The 21017-nt window shown below is 32.5% G+C and overlaps 1 protein-coding gene across 1 annotated transcript in view; it reads right to left on the minus strand.

Annotated features, from left to right (window-relative positions):
• Positions 1 to 4765: 4765 nt before the first annotated feature.
• LOC108685202 (odorant receptor 49a-like) overlaps positions 4766 to 21017 on the minus strand; it is a 170142-nt gene continuing 153890 nt past the window's right edge. The window contains exon 5 of the mRNA XM_018189892.1: positions 4766 to 4816. Coding sequence (XP_018045381.1) covers positions 4766 to 4816 — 51 coding nt within the window. The remainder of the gene's footprint in view (positions 4817 to 21017) is intronic.

The following is a 21017-nucleotide window of genomic DNA, read 5'->3' on the forward strand; positions in this document are numbered from 1 at the left end:
CGAAAAATTAAAAAAAAAATATTTTCCATTTTTTATATTTTCGACGATATTCAGTTCAAAAAAGAGAAATAAGTTTTTTTTTTCATTAAGATATTTCATCCTTTAAACAGGAGTTTAGCATCCGTATAAATAATACATGTCTCTTATATTTTTGTGACTACATTTTGTCTACATTTTTAACAACATATTTCATGGAGAATCGGACAGTTACAAAACGTCTCTTGTCAGTTTTACTTGTGTGTAAATGAAAAACAACTTATATATTGTTGATCATTTACCACAATAATGTTAAAATAAAAAAATTGTCATTTTTTTTAATTGTTTGCAAAAAAACGGGAATATAGAGAAAATAGGAAAATATATTTTAAGCAACATGATATTGTCCCTCTATTTATTACATAAAAATTGTAACCCATTAAAGCCCATGCCTAATACAGCCATAATAGCGCTGAATACATGATTCATAGCATAAGCGAAAAAAAATTACCTGTGTTATTTTGTTTTGCAAAATTAATTGTTTAAACGATAGTTGTTTAAACAAATTGTTTAAAAATATATTTTTAAAAAACTAAAAATGCTATTCGATTCTATGTCGAAAAATAAGAAACTAGTACCTGCTATTTTTTAAGATGTATTCAAGATAATGCATAACAATGAAACAAATTTGTTTCTGATTACTATCATTTCGAACATTGTTAAATAATCAAGAATAAAAATTTCTTGTTTTCGAACGTAAAATCAAATGGCACTTTTAGTTTTTTAAAAATAGACTTTTAGTTTTTAAAAAATGGACATTCTTAAATAATTTGTTTAACAATTTTACATTGTTAAACAATTATTGTTTAAACAATCAATTCTACAAAACAAAAAACACGGATAATTTTTTTTTGCTTATGCTATGAATCACGTATTCAGTTTGGCGTTATTACGGCTGTATTAGGCATGGATTAATATTACAAAATTTTTATAATTTAATTATAGAATATTCAACCTTATATTTTGAAATACTCTTTTTACGTTATTTGTAACAAAAATATTGTAACAAAATTTGAGTTCTGCAATCGTATGTTATATGTACGATTTATTGTAGCTGCAATAAATCAGCGATGTTATACTCACAGATTACATTGCAAATGAAAATCATAAAAATGAATAAATGACTATGTTCAATAGAAATAATGCAGCTTTGTAACTATTATAAAATTCTTTAATATGATTCTTGCCTTAGTTTCAATCTAAAGCAGTGCTCGGCATTAAATGCACATTTCGGGTCGATTCCGGCGCTATGCTTACCATCGCTCGAGGCTCAGCGGCTGAGCTCACGTGACGTTTTAGCTCTTCAGGAGTGTCTCTGCTTAAACGTGCGGAGATCGTATCTTATGTTATTAAAGAATATTTTTCAATTTTTATAATATAGAACTAAAACACTCAAATTATGATATGAGTAAATATATTTATATATTTATATCAACAATCAAAATTTTGTAACAGACGTTTTAACCCCTGTCGAATCATTTTCAGTGTTAAAAATAATTTTTGAAAAGTTACCGGTAACTATGGAATATCTTTACAAATTGAAATATAAAATATAAAAAACACATGTTTTACTCGCATGTTGACAAGAAGAATTATTGTGACCTAGACACAAGCAGTTTCAAATTGAACTTGATGTTAGTTGTAATTCGCATAATAATCGCATGAGATCTATTATATCTTGAAACTTCTCCACAAATTTACAATAGATTGATATCGTGAATTCATATAAAAAAGATATATACACGCTTCATGTTCCTTATACGACTATAATTAACAAAAATAATACCATCACTAATAATATTATATTATAATTAACGATGCCAAAATTTATTGTGTCATTATACGAATATATTTTACATTATATTAATTAAAAGCCAATTATTAAAAGTTACTTAATAAATAAGTAGTAAATACCTAATGATAGAAGTTAGATTGTCCAAATTATTAAAAAAAAAAAAATTAAGTATTAACTGCATTAAATATTCAACGATATCACAAAGATTCTTAAAACAGTAGAACTCCGAGATGTAACCAGAACATTCGATAGATAAAATGATCTTGCTATCTATAATAAGAGAAGTGGAAAGAGAAATGACATAGGAAGGGGAATTCATGATGTAGAAAAAGATTGTAAGAGGGATAAATATACGTATAGATATAGAGGATGTCTGTCTATTTATTCAAATCATACTTTTGTTTTTTAATATGGACTATTTCAGAAATGAGTCTCTTTTATAGTTAGACTCGTCTAAAATTTCAATATGTTTCCATTTAATCATGATTAAAATTAATATGTCAATCAAATTAATATGATAGTTAGAAATCATTGAAGAAGACCCTTTTCTTGTTAAATGTTAGATTGATGTTCTTATATTTTAGTTTATAATCTCCTTTTTGTCTGACCAATAAGCTATTGAGCTAGCCTCAAACATTCAATCTTAGAAACTATGCCCTATTTTGAGAAATGGTCTAAATAAATCCTTACTCCTATATATAAATTTTTTTAGTGTGTTCGATATAGTGAATGTTGTCTTTAGATTTATGAGCTAAAACTTTCAGAAATGGATTTTATATATTACACGTATATATTACAGATACGTGGATGACATTATCCTAGTTCCACAATTTCAATTAAATTGCATTTTCGACGTCAAATAGATATCTTAGTTTTTATTCAAATCATCTTATTTGTCATAAAAAGGAGTAGAATAGGATAGAATTCTTCTACTTCTCCATACGCAATTTCATCAAAAAAATTTTTAACCATAAGCATCCTTTTAGAAAATGAATATCTATTTTCTTCTATTTTTTTCTGCAATTAGATAAAGATTTAAATTCCACTGCTGTCCCCATCCTAACACAAGGTTGCTTAAAAAAATAAGAAATATTTCACCATATCAATATTTATAAAATCAATTTCTGAAAGTTTTATGTCGAACTCTTGGCATACATCTAAAGATAGCATTTACTAAACATGCTAAAAAAAGAATTATGCCCAGTTTGAGCCCCGATTAAACAGCACTGAGACTTAGTTAGGATTGTAGAGCATAAAAAAAATATTAAAAAGTTCCATATCCACAATTTTGTAAAAGTAAAATGAGTCTCTTGAGTTGCTACAGCTGTTCAAAGTTCGCTATTATAATCATGTATTGTGTATCATAGGACTGGTTTGATTCGATTTCTCGAATCATCAGTATCTGAAATATATCCAATCTTGACGAAGACAACTAAATCTTTTTTGGATCTTAAATAAATAGTTATAAGTGATATTAATCGAAGAGAGGAGAGAGACACTCAAAATGAAACTAAAAGTTTAATTGATCACATTGGAAATGTGACCAATATATGGACCTTATCTCTCTTCAGCTTCTTCACCGGAACTTTCTAAAAATAAAAAAACATCATTAACTGTTCTTGCTGGCATATGAAATTGGATAAGACTAGTGGTCATAATAACGAAATTTGGATAGTTCTAACACTCAAGAAACTTCTTCTATAAAGTTGGGTTTATTGAATTTTTGATTCTCTTTTGATACTTTGAAATTTTAGGCGTCTCAAAATTGTTCATCCCAAATTCTCCTATAAAACTAGGTACAGTCCTTTTTTTATACATAGGGGTATGGACCAATTAGATCATTTCTCAAAACAGGATGTAGTTTATAAGATTGAATGTTTGAATTGTGAAGCTAGCTGTTGATCAGACAGAAGGGAGATTACAAACTAAAATACAAGAACATCAATCTGTTATTAACAAAAAAAACAGGTCTCCTTTAATGATTTCTGACCATCGTATTAATTTTAATCATGATTTTAAATGGAAACATGTTGAAATTTTAGACAACGAGCTTAACTATAAAAAAAGACTCATTTCTGAAATAATCCATATTAAAAAACAAAAATTGAATAAACAGATAGACATCGATCCTCTATACGTACATTTATCCCTTTTACAATCTTTTTCTATATCTTTTTCTATATGAATTCCCCTTCCTAGTCTTCTTCCTTCATTTCTCTTTCTTCTCTTGTTAGATAGCAAGATCACTTTATCTATCGAATGTTTCGGGCATTACATCTCGGAGTTCTGCTGTTTTAAGAATTTTTGTGATATATTATATTTGAATATTTAATGCAGTTAGTACTTATATATATATTTAATGCATTTAGTACTTAATTTTTTTTTGTCTAATGATCTGAAAGTATAAATCAATCATATTAAAGTATCTTACAATAGATAGAATAGCAAAGCTACTTACTTGGCTACGCACTGTCATTTATTTTGACTTCGAGTTTCGTTTTCAGTGTAATTTGAGAATTAACCATCAACGTAGAGCATTATATTTTGAGAGTTTTTTCTATAGGTGTTAATTTTCAATTATGTGTATCCTTCAGTTGGCGGTACGAAATCATACCCTAATTTTAGTTTTTTTTTTAAGTCCTTAATATTTTAATTAAGTCCTTTGAGAGCTTTTTTTTAGTTTTTAATGCCCGAAATTAAGGATTTTTTATAAGGGTACGATTGTCATTTAAGAAAAATAAACGTGAAACGCAGTAAAAGTTATAATGTGTTTAAATACAGATTAGATATTAATAAAATAAGTGTTATTAATAATACTAAAATAAGTGTTAATAGGTTACATTGATTGCATTTTTTCAATTTTACTTTTAATAACATTACAATTTTATGAATTTACCAGCATTAATAAAAGATGTGTAGAATCTCTATCCGCTTTTATACGACAGAACGCAACAGGAAGAAATAGGACATTGTAGTATTAATGAACTACCAACAAAGCAAAGTCATTAGAATTAGTTTAATATGCAAAATAATATACTTATAAATTATTTTTTTCAGATTTGCAAAAAGAAAAAGAAAATTAAATGAATTTAATTTCACAAATAAAGTAATCTTCAGTAATTGTGTATAATAGACCTCACCTATTTCAATGACCTTGACATATATTGTCATGAACATTCTCCTGAGTAACCTGCAAAAAATTTTACGCATATTTCATTATTAAAAAGTTTTTAATAAAATACATGTATAAAATTTTTCGCTTTATTAAGACTGGTGAGTTTTATATACTATTATTTTTTATATACCATTAGTTTTATATACTATTATAATAATGGACATATAATAATGTACATAAATATAGCAGACCCCTATATAAGATGAAATGAAGAAGAAATTTTTTTTGTCTTACTGATAAACTTTACTAATAATAGACTGTACATGAATATAACAAACACTTACGCAGAAGTGCATGGTCCATTTTTATTATATTGTAAGACTTATCAGTTTTTAGTAAGGCGAAAAATTTTATACTTTGCGTAAGAGTTTGCTATATTCACGTACAGTCCATTGTTAGCAGGACGAAATGCTGAGGAAGAGAAATATAGAATAAATAACTAGTGTGGAAAGTGGCTTATTTTCTAAATAAAGCATTACAATGTAGCGGCAATCGCTGAAAGTTGCAATTGCTGTCAAACGTATTATAACAAACAATGAGCTCAGTGCGACAAGGCGTTTCATTACAATAAACATTTATTCCTTTTTGTTGCGCCAGAATCCAATAGATTTTTCTAAAAAATATTCTCACAAGCTAAAGGTAAGTTTGTTAATGCTTACATTACATAAACACTTTTAATAAATAATGTTGCATAAATAATATTATGCCGATTAATTGCTATTTCTAACTTGTTTATTACTACGGAAAGACTTTGTCATATGACGATATACAAACAATATGAATATAGTGTATAATAATTGTGTTATAATTGTGTAATAATAATAATGAAACATCGATGATATGATTTTATTCGAGAAATAAATTCCATATTAACAATTTATTCATAATCAGATTATAGAACGTATCCCATATCATCAATTTATTTGTGATTAGGTTGTAAGTGTATTCACAACAAATAAGAGTCTAAAGCCTGTAACAGTCGAAGCTGGATCTTAGATGCTTAAATAATTTCTATGTGAATTTATATACCGCATATGTAGTTACTTGAATTGCGCGCGGAATTAATTTTTCGGACTAGAAACGCAATTGCAATATCATAAATAAAAATGCCAAGCGATTTAATAATTTGATGTTCAATCAAGCATTCTATTAGAGAAATGTTAATGTGCTAAAAATTTATATAAATAATTGCGAAAAATATTACCGGCTGGAAGTCGATCTCTATGCTGTGCGAGCGTTCCAAGCCTTTGTATATGGTAACAAGGCCTTTATATAGGCGTATTCTTTGTGCAATGATTTTTTATTTTTTGTAAACCCCCATATTAAGTTACAAGTAATGAAATAAAAATTTATTTATAAAATTATTCATAAACATTTACAAAAATTGATCTTAGTTGCTAATATTTACTATACATAGTAATTTAATAATTCAAAATTTAACTTTGTTCTTTATTATCTATGCGTAATGACGTCCAATAATGCTATTTTATTTTCTGTGTATTATTGTACAAAAAAATATAAACTATTTTTAACTTCATCTTAATCGATTTACATAAAGATTTGAATTTTAATTATTTATTATTATTGTATTTATTATTGAAAAAACGGCGTGGTATTGAGTGATTAAGTTATTCAATCATTCAATACCACGCCGTTTTTTTTTATGAAATATTTATGAATAATACAATAATATTATGAATAACCTCTGTTTTATAAGAAACATAAGGAACATTTTATTCAAAGTAGTGTCCTCGTTAGTCATCACCTTTTCTCATTTTTTACGTAATAATTCCGCGAGAGAATAGATAGAAAAACTCTGATTCTTCTGAAGCGATTCAGTGTTCAAAGCAATTTTTCACATCTTCATATAATGAGATGCTGCTAAACAAGACCATGCTGCATAGGACGAAACAAATAGAAATCTGAAGGAGTCAAATTTGGGAAATACGGTGTGTGAGGTAACATATTCCAACCGAGTGCTTCCAATGTATTCTTAACTTGTTTCGCAATATGTGGCCGAGCATTCATATAGCGGAGCCACTTTGTCGTTCGGCTTTCAAATTCATTAATAATCCTCGGTAACGTTCATCATTGATGATCTCACACGATTGCAACTCATAATATACCTTTTTGATCTCATCAAATACACAAATGATCTTCCGTTCATGAATATTGTGTTTTGGCGTTGATAACAATGGCTGGCGAGATTTGCTTCATGTTTTTCGTCGCTTCGGATGTTCATAGTGGATCCATTCTTAATTTCCAGTAATGATTCGATGAAAAAATGACCTGTGATGATAGAAAAATTCTGTTTTCTCTTTGAAGCAACAATTCGCAGATGTTAATTATCAGTATCTATCGTTTGTCTTTGTCTATCACTAAAGATCCATATATTTATCGCCAACAGTTACGGCGCAAAATTTATCATACGACATGTCGATATTCACGTGATCATTATAAACGTATTTCAAGTTGGTACCATCCTATTTGGACAGAATCAGCAGGTCCGCGTTGTCGCATTTTAGATATTTAGGTATCCTTGCGTGTGATAAAAAAGCAATCGACTTTCATGTGGCAGCCTATTGAGAAATATTTTCTCATCGCATTCTGCTTGTCACATGCTACGTCATAAAGATAAAAGAATTTGTACGCACTTCACTCAGTGAAACAACTCGCTGTTGTTGGAAAATGTAAAGTAATCAATAAAAAAATTAATAAATTTTCGAGATATCGTACTTTAGTTGTTGCAGTTGCAGTTGGGTAGACATATACGTTTTCAAAATGTACGCCATTTAGGCTTTCGAGCAAGCTTATAAGAACTATGGTTTTACCGCAATTTGATGGAGAAATGATTATGCATATAGTATTTGGCAGCATTTCGCCGTACTTGCGCCTTTCTGCGTTGTCCCATCACTCGTGAATTTTTCGTCGCAGTTCGTAACGCGTATTGTACACCGAGATAAAAAATATTTGGAATTTGTAACTATAATTATATATTATAAGAATTATGATTATTATTGCTATAATAATAATAATAATGTAACAAATTGTATATAGTTGGAAACCTAAAATGACTATAATTATAGTTATTGTAATTATAAACAGTTGAAATTAAATATAAAAATGATTCAAGTGATTATAATTTTTCAGTTATATTTTGGGACACCATTTTGTATATGGCAATATATAATTATAATTATAAATATTTTTTCAGTGTAAGCGGTTGCCATACGAATTTTATGTTCGAGCTACAGACTATTAAACGTCTATTTAATGACGCGCGAACCCGCGAGTCGCGCAGTAACAAAAATGTATCTCGCGTTGTGCCAGTTTTTTCGACATTTAGGACTTGAGCATCAAGCAGTATATATCGAAGATCGTACTCTTACGCATGTACGATGAACTATATCGATCGCATGTAACATGACAAGTTTCCGGAACACATGAAGGCGGATCTAGAATTCGAACCTATTGTCGCTGCGATGAGCACTATAATCAGCCGTGACAGCGAGCGCACATTGGTCCGGCATTGAAGATAAAGGATTGTAGCGAATGTCAGCGTCGGGCGGCAATCTGTTGAATCGAACGATAAACGCGGTTCCTTTCGAGTTACATATATAGCTGTATCGATGATAAAGCGCTAGGACCCAAGAAATTCGGTTCTTAGCAAGAAAGCCATCTGGGTAGCGATGAAAGTCAAGACCAAAAAAGACGACGAGAAAGAACACGATCGAAGAAGACGAGAAAAAAGGCAACAAAATAACGAATACTTCTTACGATGAAACGTGAGGCGGCGCGTTACTTCTGCCAATGTTGAGAGCACTCGGATCCATAATCAATGGAACGACCAGCGTGGTGAAAACGGTAAACGATGGTAAAGCTGCGCGGCGTCAGATCGAGGAACTGCAACGTCACGATCTCGCGATGGAATAGCGTGCTGTCTCAGGCTGGATCTCACTTCATACAAATGCGGACGCGGACTGTATCTCGGCACATATAAAGACAGAGTGTAACAGCGAAGAAGACAAAACGCCAAAAAGACGATAAAAATGCCCGCGGGCGCAACTATTGATGTACTATTAAAAGAGTTTGCTTTATGCGCATACCATACTTTAGAGGTGTTTTCGTGCATAAAAGTACATTCATATACAAATGTCAAGCGTTAAATAGCGGAACCAATCTACGAAGTGATTTTTACAGTAAAAAAAATATTTTTTACATCATTGCCAGTATTGCTCAGCTGATTTGTTATTTCGATTGACGATTGACACTTGGATATGACACCTTAATGCGTTACCGATGAGCGGCGCGCGCCGAAACAAAAGTGGCGTAAATTTAGATGATACGACAAGTCCCGATACTCACTGGATAACATAGGAATGACCTTCGTGTAATTTGATAGTTTCGGTAATGTTCGACTGTCGAAGGAATTGCGATATTTCGAAAATGGTGTTACGATAGAATACAATCGCATGTCTTATCAGACGTTCGATCAAAATTTCTACAGAACGTCAATGTGAATATAAAAAGTTCGACGAGATGTCTTGAAATCTAAGTATTTGTTGAATGTTTTTTCGATTATGTCGCTGACACGCTGAGCGAAAAAAGCAGCATCCTCACGGTGAACTATTGTACATTCCGGTCATACGTTTGAATGATGATAATTATGAGTTCAGCTTGATGATTTTTGATATTTATCACACGATACCGAATGTCAAATAACAAATTTTATTTCGGCGATAACAACGCAGAAATTACAATTTCCGAGAATTCGTACGAAGTGCGAGACGTAAATGAACTTTTGTAACGTACTTTTACGAATGTACTTTTGTAACGTGTGATTTTATAGAAACGTTACGCCCGATGTTGATGATGCAGCGCAACAACAATGATGAAGAATATCCGATAATGCGCGAACTACAATACGATGAGATGTGAGATTAGATGCACCAGAATAAACTTTGGCAAATCCAACAGTACAGTGACCGCGAAAATGGCACAAATCGGATGTGTCGATCAACATAATGAAATGTAATGTAAACGTTATCGCGTGTATTAATAACATGACCGGCCGCGTACAGCAATGGCAAAGATGCGCACACGAGCGTACCGCCGGTAAGACATCGGAAAGACCGACGCAAATCATTTACCTACCGATCATCACGTGGAATCACATTAAGGATCTAATACCCGTCGTCGATCAGAACAGATGATCTTCGAGGAGAAAAAATTACCATCAGATTGCATGTGCGACGGCGAGAGTGGTCATGAGCGTAAGATGCTCGTACTGAACGGAACGGTGCGTACGCAAAGAGATAACGCATTCTTTACATTTGATTGTTTTTTTTACATTTGGTTGATGACATTACTGCTCGATAATATTCTTTCATCTAGTGCATCGGAAAGAAGAAGCTCGTTGAACATTAAACTTTTACAATCATTGGGATTCGCGGTGCGAAACTTTCGATATGACTGATGTTTTGGATATCGGAGATATCCAAGATATCAGTGATATTGATCTTTGGCGATTGCATCATCAAATTTGAATTCACGCGTATAAATCGTATGTTAATACATTTGGACATAGTGATAAAAGGATACTCATAAAAAAGCAAGATTTATACCCGCTACCATATAAAAACGTTTTCTACGTCGAAGGAAGATTGACGTCAAAAGTAAAAGATGAAGACAGACAATCGATGCTTTGAAGTAATTGCGTAGCGTTCATGTTAAACGAAATTCGATATGAACTTAACGATGCAGAGATTGATCGCGATTGGAAGTACCCTAAAGGTCTACACAACGTTATCATTGGACGTCGCATTTATTCTGCATAATGCTGGATTTATACTCAATGAAAATACCATTAAAATTCTAATGATAAATGATGGACATTTTAATTTCTGCGTGCATGTTGCTGGGCTTCTATGAAAATTGTAAACATGTAGTAATCAATGCTGGTCACGAATTGATGTTCATACGATTGATTGTTAATACGAGCATGCAACGCTAACAATTACGTAATGGAAGATCTGGCGACAGAGCCGTTTGAATTATTCAAAGTGGCGAATGCCTCATATTACGTTGAACGAAATTAAATTGACCATGCTGCGTGCCTTAGAAAGTGGACAATGAGTATGGACAATGAGTTTCCGTTCATAGGATTGTACGAGTACCCTCTATTGCTGAGCACAACGAAGTACTCTTAGGTCAAAACTGCGACTCAGCTAGAAAAATCACTGTATGTTATTTTTGCTATGCAGACTAATAGAAAAAATAAGATGACAACATATAAAACTTACTTCGACCACTAAATTAACCAACGTGAAACTTTATTTAAACTCAGAATTTTATCCGTAGATCTGAATCTAGACTTTAACAAACGCTATTGTATGATATTTATATATGTCTCCGAAGGTCTTACTATCAAATCTCTAGCAAAACATACGAAACATTATTCAATCTGAATGCTTTTTTGAACGGTTTTGTAATCATCGACTGTTTGTGACAAAACGAGTCCATCGAAAGTGGCATCATGGATATGCGATTTCAAAAACAATGTGCCAGCTACTACACTCTATTGTCTCATACTACAGTCTATTGTCTCATCATACACGATCGCTTGATCCATTGTCCAAGGTAGTGCGCAAAATCATCTAAGTGCATTCTCCGGCATAATATAAAATCTACTATATGTCGCAATCGACCGCAGTTATCTCCTTGATAACATTATCTATGCCAACATGCGTGAATTCTAACTCAGTAAATCTAATGGTTGTATTTTTCCTATAGTGCTTTTTGGTATAATCATAGCAGTAATATGTTTTCCTGCATGTTAAATCTGAAATAATATTGAGACAATATCCAGTCCATGAATTGATAAGAAGAACATTATTAACCAATGTTTGGAAAATAAGCTTCTTCTAATTACATTTTAAAATGGTCTGTAAGAAATATAAATGTTAAATTAATAACTATTTTATGACTGTTATGAGATTCTTAAATAAAATATAAAATAAATCACAGAAATAAGATTTATAATTTCTTTAACATGTATTATTATATTATTCCGTTTATGCAAATTTATATTTATTTTTTAATAGTAGAACAGTATCTGAAAAGTATTGTAAAAGGAAATTTATTTAATTACTTGAAGTCATTTTACACAAATTTCGATGCTTTTACAATAATTACATTTATAGTGTAAATAAGATTTCTGTATTCTTGGTCCAAATATAATATTAGTTTCTTTCAATACAATAAATAAAGATGACAACAAATTTCCATTACATGATATTATTGGTTGTATGTGTTGTTGAAATGTGTAGTGTGGAATATTGTTGATCATACAGATTGCACACTCTACTTTCTTTACTCCTTCATTGACAATGACCTTCCAGAATGAATTTCCAATTGGAAATCACTTTGATCAGAATAAAAACATTTTCAGATTCGAACTATTCAATAAGTGATTTCATTGTTTTCAGAAAATCATTAGCTGTATTTTGCAACTCAACGAAATCTTCTAGTTACAAATTTCGTAATTTTTCTCGAAACAATTTGGTGGGACTTTTTGAATGTTGATATCAATTGTGAGATACTTTAAATATTATATAAGATTTACATTTTCTATTTCTTCTCGAGCTTGTAAAAGTCACCTTTGTAGATCGATGAACTAGCCTGATGAATGAATTCCTTGAATCCTAATTCAACAGCTACAGTAAATTTATCATATGTAAATTTGAAGATAATTTTTCTATACGATTTTCACCTGAATGTAATTATTCTTCCCATCGTCTTAATTAACGTTCAGATGAAACTCTTCTAAATTTATTTTGCTGACGATTTTAGCGGACAATTCCTTTTGTTTTTATTTTTTTCATTAATGATTGAATTTCCAATTTCGCCAATACTCAACAACTCGTCTTTTATAAGAACTGTCAAAGTTTGCATCATCATTTGAATATTGAGTTGAGAATTTAAATTAGCTTCACTTCATGCTTCTTCATCATCTTCAATTATTTCAAAATTATGTATTAGGAGTACAAATTAGTTCGTTTTTGTGTTCAAAAATGCATTTATTTCAAAACAAAATGAATGAACAGATCAATTAAAGTATTGTCCATCACTGCTTATTACTTTTTCCTATCTCTCAAGCAATTTTCGAATTCCATCTCGAAAAAATGACTCGTCTTTGGAGGCAATCCAATTTTGGAGCCAATTTTCGATTTCTGCGAAAGAAGTGAACCGGTGAACTTGCTGCATTCTTCGGAACAACCAGTAATCAGAAGGAGCAATATCCGGAGAATACGGCGGATGCGATAAAACATCCCATTTGAGCGTTTTCAAATACTTTTTTACGACTTTAGCGACATGAGGCCGAGGCGCGTTGACATGAAGAAGAATAATTTTATCATGTCTTTGCTCATATTCCGGCCGTTTTTCTTGCAATGCAAGAAATGCGGCTCAAACGAATTAATTGTAGCCGATACCGATCGCCTGTAATGGAATTGCCAGGTTTCGGCAGCTCATAGTAAACAAGACCCTTTTGGTTCCACCAGAGCATGATCTTCGAATCATGTATGTTCGGCCATGGTGTTGATCTTAAGGTCGATGACAACGATTGACCGGGCTTAGCGTAGTATTTTTTCTTCTTGGTGTTGTCGTAGAATATCCACTTCTCATCTCCAGTCACAATCCGATGCAAAAAATCTTTTCTTTGTTGTCTTTGAATCAGCTGTTCGCAAGTAAAAAATCGCCTTTCAACGTCTCTCGGTTTCAGTTCATAAGGCACTCAATTTCCTTGTTTTTGAATCATTCCCATGGCTCTCAATCGTACAGAACGGCTTGTTGAGTTATCCCCAATGATGATTCTGCAAGCTCCTCCTGCGTCTGACTCTAATCTTATTCGAGTAATGCCTCTAATTCTTTGTCTTCGAATTTTTTTGGCTGTCCAGAGCGAGGCTTGTCTTCAACGGAAATCTCCATCCTTGAAACGTCGAAACCATTCCCTACATAATTTATCAGTTAGAGCAGTGTCACCATAAACTTCGACAAGCATTCGATGGGCTTCAGCCGCACTTTTCTTCCAATTAAAGCAGAAAATCAAAACTTCCCGCAAATGCTGCTTGGTTAACACAAAATTCGATATTTCAAACACAGTAAAAATCAAGGTTTTTATATGAAACTCAAAGATATAAACTGAATATTATTAGCAGATGTTTAACCTCTCTGAAACCGCCAAAATCAGCTGTCACTATGAACCATTCATAACAGCTGGAGCTGGAACATCTTTAGGGAAACGGACCGACTAATTTGTACTCTCAATAATTATAAGGTTTTTGATAATCGAGATAGGTTTCTTCTGTTTCTTCCAATCTATTATAGTGAAAAATATTATTCAGCAATAATTTTTGTATATTTTCTTTTAATTCTGCTTCAGAAATGATTCAGATACTAATATTTCTATTAGATATATTGAACTTATGCTAATAAAAGATGCTAATAAAAGTCTAACAACATTAAGCGGATTGATAATCATTTCCAAAGATTAAACTTGACTTTGAATCGTAATATAAAAATTTAACAAATTGCACAGATATGATTATGACAAAATTACTGCATTGATTGAACGTAAAACTGCTACGTGAATTCTTATACTGTTCATTTGTTATACTTATCTTGAATGTATACATAAACTTATATCATAAATTAGTTATCTAATCATTTATTATCAATAGTCGCATTCAGCGTTACGGAATTATCCGCTGAATGGCGTATTTTCCGCATCGCTCCCTCACCATGTTGTAAAAGTGGACGTCATCCTATTGAGCGGAAATTTTTTTCCATAAACTTTGGTTCGACTTTCCTTCGAATATCTTCGTTCAGTCAAATCACAGGCATTTACAACTGTGTCAAGACCAAGAAGCATTTCAACAATTTCAGCCGATCCATGCCTTCTCCAAATAATTTCTCAATGAACTGCACTCCTTCTACTTCATGTCCACATTCGAATGCAAGATTTTCGTCATTCTGAAATATTAATAATCCCCCCAAATTTCCCAAATTTAATCTTAAAAAATTGTAATAATTTTATTGCCTCGATTGGGAGGTCGGATCAATCCGGCTTTCTTGCATTTCGTGTCTCAATTACATTGAATTATTAGAAAATCTTACGTCTGAAAAATTCGTCATGTATAAAAATCTATACAAATTTTACTTAAAATCATCTTTTCATATATCTTATTGTTCCGACTGGAAACATCTAAAGATCTATCTGTGACTCGGGAAGCAGAAAAAAAAAAATTATTAGGTGTACAACTTTGCTTCCGCCGTTTTCCTATAGATGGCTTTAGCGGTAAGTGATGGAAATAAATAGATCATAGACGTCATACAATAAATTTGGGCATCTGTCAACATAACCCCATAGAAACATTAGTCGATTTGTGTCTGCATCATAAAGTTATTCTCGATTGAAAATGTCAGTTTACGAGCCAAATTCTCGTCATTTGCGGGAGGTTTTAATTTTTTGCTTCAATATGAAGAAATCTGCGGCTGAGGCTCATCGAATGCTCTCAAATACTTATGATGAGGCCGCTATTAGTGAAAGAACGTGTGGTGAGTGGTCAACGCTTCAAGAACGGTGATTTTGATGTCCAAGGTCATGCTTTGGTGGGACCAGCTCGGCGTAGTGTATTGTGAACTGTTAAAACCGACTGAAACAATCACAGGCGATCGAACCAATTGATGCGTTTGAGCCGAGCATTGAAAGACAAACGGCCGCATTACAACGAGAGACACGATAAAATGATTTTGCAGCATGACAATGCTCGACCCCATGTTGCGAAAGGGGTCAAGACATACTTGGAAACGTTGAAATGGGAAGTCCTACCCCACCCGCCGTATTCTCCAGACGTTGCTCCCTCTGACTATCACTTGTTTTGATCAATGGCACACGGCCTGGCTGACCAGCACTTCCGGTCTTATGAAGAAGTAAAAAATTGAATCGATTCGTGGATAGCCTCAAAAGATGACTAGTTTTTTCGACGCGATTCGTACGCTACCCGAAAGATGGGAGAAAGTAGTAGTCAGCGATGGACAATACTTTGAATCATAAATGTATAACCAGTTTTTTACAATATAGCCTCGAATTTCGGAAAAAAAAACGGCGGAAGCGAAGTTGTACATCTAATATATATATACACACACTAACATTACAAGATCAGTTAACTTTTGCATGAGTATATCCCTGCCAGATCAAATCGCTGAAACCGTAGCAGAAGATTTTGTTGACAGATTTATCTACATATTAGGAGCATCCAAGGCGATGACAGATCAAGAAAGAAATTTTATTAGTGAGTTAATGAAGAAAATCGCAAGATTATTCAGGATTTTTAAACTACTACCGCTTTCCACTCTCAATCAAATGGATCATTAGAAAGGACTTATCATGCATTGAGCGAATATTTAAAACAATAGGCTAATGATCAAAAAGAATGATATAGGTGGATTGGATTAGCAATATTTAATTATAACACCAGCATCCACGAAGCCACCAAACATACTCCATATGAATTAGTTCGACAAAATAGCTAGAATATCATCAAATGAATTGTTAGATCCCGAAGACAAATTGGCGAGCTATGACGAATATCTGATAAATCTAGTTACAACTTCACACCATCCAGGAAAATGCTCGCGAAAATGTAGCAGCCAAAATCAAATCCAAAAATTATTATAAGAAAAAATTATGATAAGAAAATTAATCCGCAAATTATTTAAAGGAGAGTGTTCTTATTAAGGGAAGCAAAACCGGGAAAATTCGGGAACCAATATACAGGAAGTGTTAGAAATATCAAATCGGAATAACATAAAAATTAGAATAAAGAAAAACAATCGAATCAGTCGAATAGTACATCCTAATAGATTACGAATCTATCACACAAGACCGGCTCTCAATAATTAAATTCAAAATAATAATAAGTAAATAAAATTTTAGATGGATTCCCGGATGATTAAACGAATTACGACAATAGCATTATTAAGTTAGGCCCAAGAGACTTACGGGATAATACGATTGCGGATCACCATTAGCAAACATAACTACCATATCATTACTTAATATCGAAGAGTGTGATATACCACCGCAAAGAGTGAATAAGACTCTAAAATATATACAACTCGTCCAAATTAACAAATTCAAATCTGTGAGAGTAATCCAATGTAAAATAGAGGTCGATAGAACTGTAAAAAAATGCGGAATGTTCTCTCATACTACGGATGTACACAACGGTAAATACTTGTACACATAAGAAACATCTCGCAAGGCGTGTGAAAAGATGCACATTATGGGATATCTCCAAATAGGGCACATATACTTTATATATACTTTCATATAACCGAATTAAATCCAAATCAGACAGACTCTCGAGCAGCCACCTTAGCAGAACAAATGGACGACGGATCATGTAACGGAAGTACGTATTCCTATAGAACATGGACCGATGTTATTGTATTAGCAACTAAAACGATTACGCTATTAGATTACCTTGTCATTGTATGACTAAACACTAATCAGGTAATTATGATCAGGTGTAATTTGCGAATTTTTTCCTCTACCCATTGTGTGGATATTGAAAGAGGGAATACTTATTGGAATGCTTTACCTGCACTCTTGTGGAATAACAAATTATGGTGCATTTTATTGGATTTACGGAAATATTGACAGACAATACGACCTCAAATAATTTACACCTTAAATTCACAAGATACCGTTTTTGCTTTAACAAAAAAGAGGATAGAAATAATGTGCGGTAATCTTCTTGTAAGAACCGAACGCCCGAAATTATTAATTTTCAAAACGACACCCAATCTATAAAATCTTTAGTAAAGCATATAAACCAGAAAATCTCGACATTTTCACCTACATGAATTCTAAATTTATGTACGTAGAAAAATATATGCACCCAAATAAGCCAGAATTATACCGAAATATATTTTAACAATAGTGTAATTTCGAACAGAAAATATTGAAAAACGCCCTAGCTTTCGCCACTCATTCACCGAATGCTTTCGCCACGTAATGCAAGGGTCTGGATATATGACCTTGGCCGGAAAAGTAATACATATAGTAAAATGTGTGCCTGTTGAGGTAAAACTCGCTTCAATTCAAGAATGTTATGATCAATTACCCGTGATTAGAAATAAAAAAACATAGTTCCTAACACCACAAATTCACATTCTGATGCGATAAGGAACGCAAATGACTTGTAATTCGCTCGCACCTGCTATGTACTTTGCAGGAAATTCATGATATCGGTTTACGCCCCGGCCAGTAGAAACCTCACTTGTCGTATTTAAACCAATGACCAAACCAACTTGGAAATATATCACCCGGATCGCTATGAGCAGTATATATTCAGATAATGACTTAGAAACCTTACGAGATCACGTAATGTTTCCAGCCGAACGACCATCCATATTCAATAGCACGAGGAATGATAAGACAATCAGGATTTGTCATTTTCTAATTTATTAGATGAAGCATCAATAGAAAAGATAGTCATGTCTGCTTGGGAAAAATTTTGGAACAGATTTCTAATTTTTGGAAATGTTAGCGCTGGTATAATAGAAATATATATATAAGCGCAAGAATCATAAAACTAATATTAGATACAATAATACATGGATATGCTCTGCATATCATATGTATGGTCAATGTTCTTAATAGGAACTATTTGGGATTCATTTACCAATCTTTTACTACACCTAAGAAAGGAGAGACATACAAACAAGAACATAGCTGCTTCCATCGAGCTGGAACTTAAAGAAATAAAATATTCAGAAGTATGAGATGAAACGAGGAACTCGTCCAACTATCCTCTTCTTTCTCCCAAAGAAGCCTTCACTTATATACCCTTGAGCTAAAGGTTGAATAAAAGGAATCTCCTTTGTTTCCTATTAAACTCCTTTTATCCCTCCATTCTGAAAAAAAATTAAATAAAAAAAACACCCAACTTATAATTCTTTTATAAATATCAATGGAGATTACCTGCATAAATACGCGAATTCCTAACAGCTCATTGAAAACACGAATAATAAAAGTGGACTCACACGAAATTTGGGTCCAACTCCATAATATCACGAGGACTTCAAAAAACTAATAACGAACTCGTCGGATGACGCTCCCGTCGTAGCCAATCCCTATCGTTACTATCCAATCACACTCACCTGGACGAAATGGTTGTGGTCCAAAAAGGACGAAAATGGCAAAGAAATGTCCTTACCCAAATTCAAGGGAATGGAATAGCAATGATTGTTCTAAGAGATTGGGAGCGCATTATCGGGCGATCCTGTCACGACTTCTGCATACTTGAGAATAAATTCCGCGATCCAGAATGCAGGCAATTCCCTGCACATTCGCTTACACTGGCATTGAGAACGTGATCCCGATGAACAAAGCAACTGACCCAATTTCTAACAGAGCGGCGGGAAGGATGGATCATGGGAGATAAACAAAGAGGCTGCGCTTGTAAAGCTACAAATAAGAAACGAGTGTGGCAGAGAAATGAAAAATGTGAAGGACATTCTAATAAGTCTAGACCATGCGCAGCACAGTGAAAAAAATGCTAGAAACTGTACAGATCTCTGTTGAATCGGCTATATTAAAAAGAAACTAAAAATAATTTGTATCCACGACCGCTCAAGATATACAAACTATTATAATATACAAACTATTATAATACACGTATTAATAGAATAATAAAAAAAACCTCTGAAAATATATATGTATAATAAAGTTTAATAATTAATATTTGCTATCGAAAACATAAAAAAAAACAAAAAAGATATATATATATATTGTACTAATAAGATTTAATTTGAAATCAGGTTAAATTGCAGTACATGAAATACCGACACCTCTGTTGTATCTTTGGCCAATGAGAGGAAGAGCCACCTGCATTAACAAGAGAAGAGGTTCAATGGGACGTCTATCGATATTTGATGAAACTCTGGTGCATTATTACAATGGAAAGGCGAGTCTATCAACACACCACCACCTTCTTTAAAATTTGTTGCTATGAAGATGTAGCCGAATGGAAAAACCAATACGTTCCTGTCTTTGTACACGTGATAATTCACGAGGATTCTGTATACGTAACCAGACAAACTGTGCGACCTGCAGTACAACTATTATACAAATACAACTTGCAGAAGAATATCCAAGCTGTATTGAAGGATTTACACATGCTGATAAGGCACAATTGAATGCAGGATGGAGGATACCAACGGTGCCCACACACGGCGGCTCCTAATCTAATGTACATTTCATGTCTAAACTTCGATCAAATAACCTCCTGGCCCAGCGGAATTTTCAGTCATGAGAGACTACACACACACACACACACACACACACACACACACACACACACATATAAAAAATATAAAAAAGAGAAAAAGGACAAAAATTTAAAAAAAATAAAAAAATGACATGCCGAAATTAGCAAATTATTCGAAGAATCCTTGTAGAAAGCATAAAACGCATTTAAATGAAATATAATCTTAATCAAAAATAATTTTAATACCAAGTACACCTATAATTAAGATAATTAATCATATACTCGATAAGACCCTAACGAATGTACTTCTACTTTTTTAAGCTGTACAAACTAATTTTATAAATAGTGTATTAAATTTAAAATATTCAAAAATCTGCAATCATTAAATAACTAAAAATCTTCAGCTCCACTTACATAAAACGTCTACACTGGTTTATCTCAATTTTTAGCTATCAATATTAATTTCCTTTTAATTTAATGGTTTGTTAAATTTAATGCACATATTTATTACATTTAAGACATTTAAGAATTACTCTCGTAATTTTAACACTCGCTAATCATAATTTCATCATTTTTCTTTTTCCTCGAAATTTACTTCTATACTTCAAAGATAACAAATCCATTATCTAGCGTTCAGTATTTTAAAGAGAGAAGAAATATATATATATATATA

The sequence above is a fragment of the Atta colombica genome, unplaced genomic scaffold (assembly GCF_001594045.1).
Source record: "Atta colombica isolate Treedump-2 unplaced genomic scaffold, Acol1.0 scaffold147, whole genome shotgun sequence".
Classification (NCBI taxonomy): domain Eukaryota; kingdom Metazoa; phylum Arthropoda; class Insecta; order Hymenoptera; family Formicidae; genus Atta; species Atta colombica.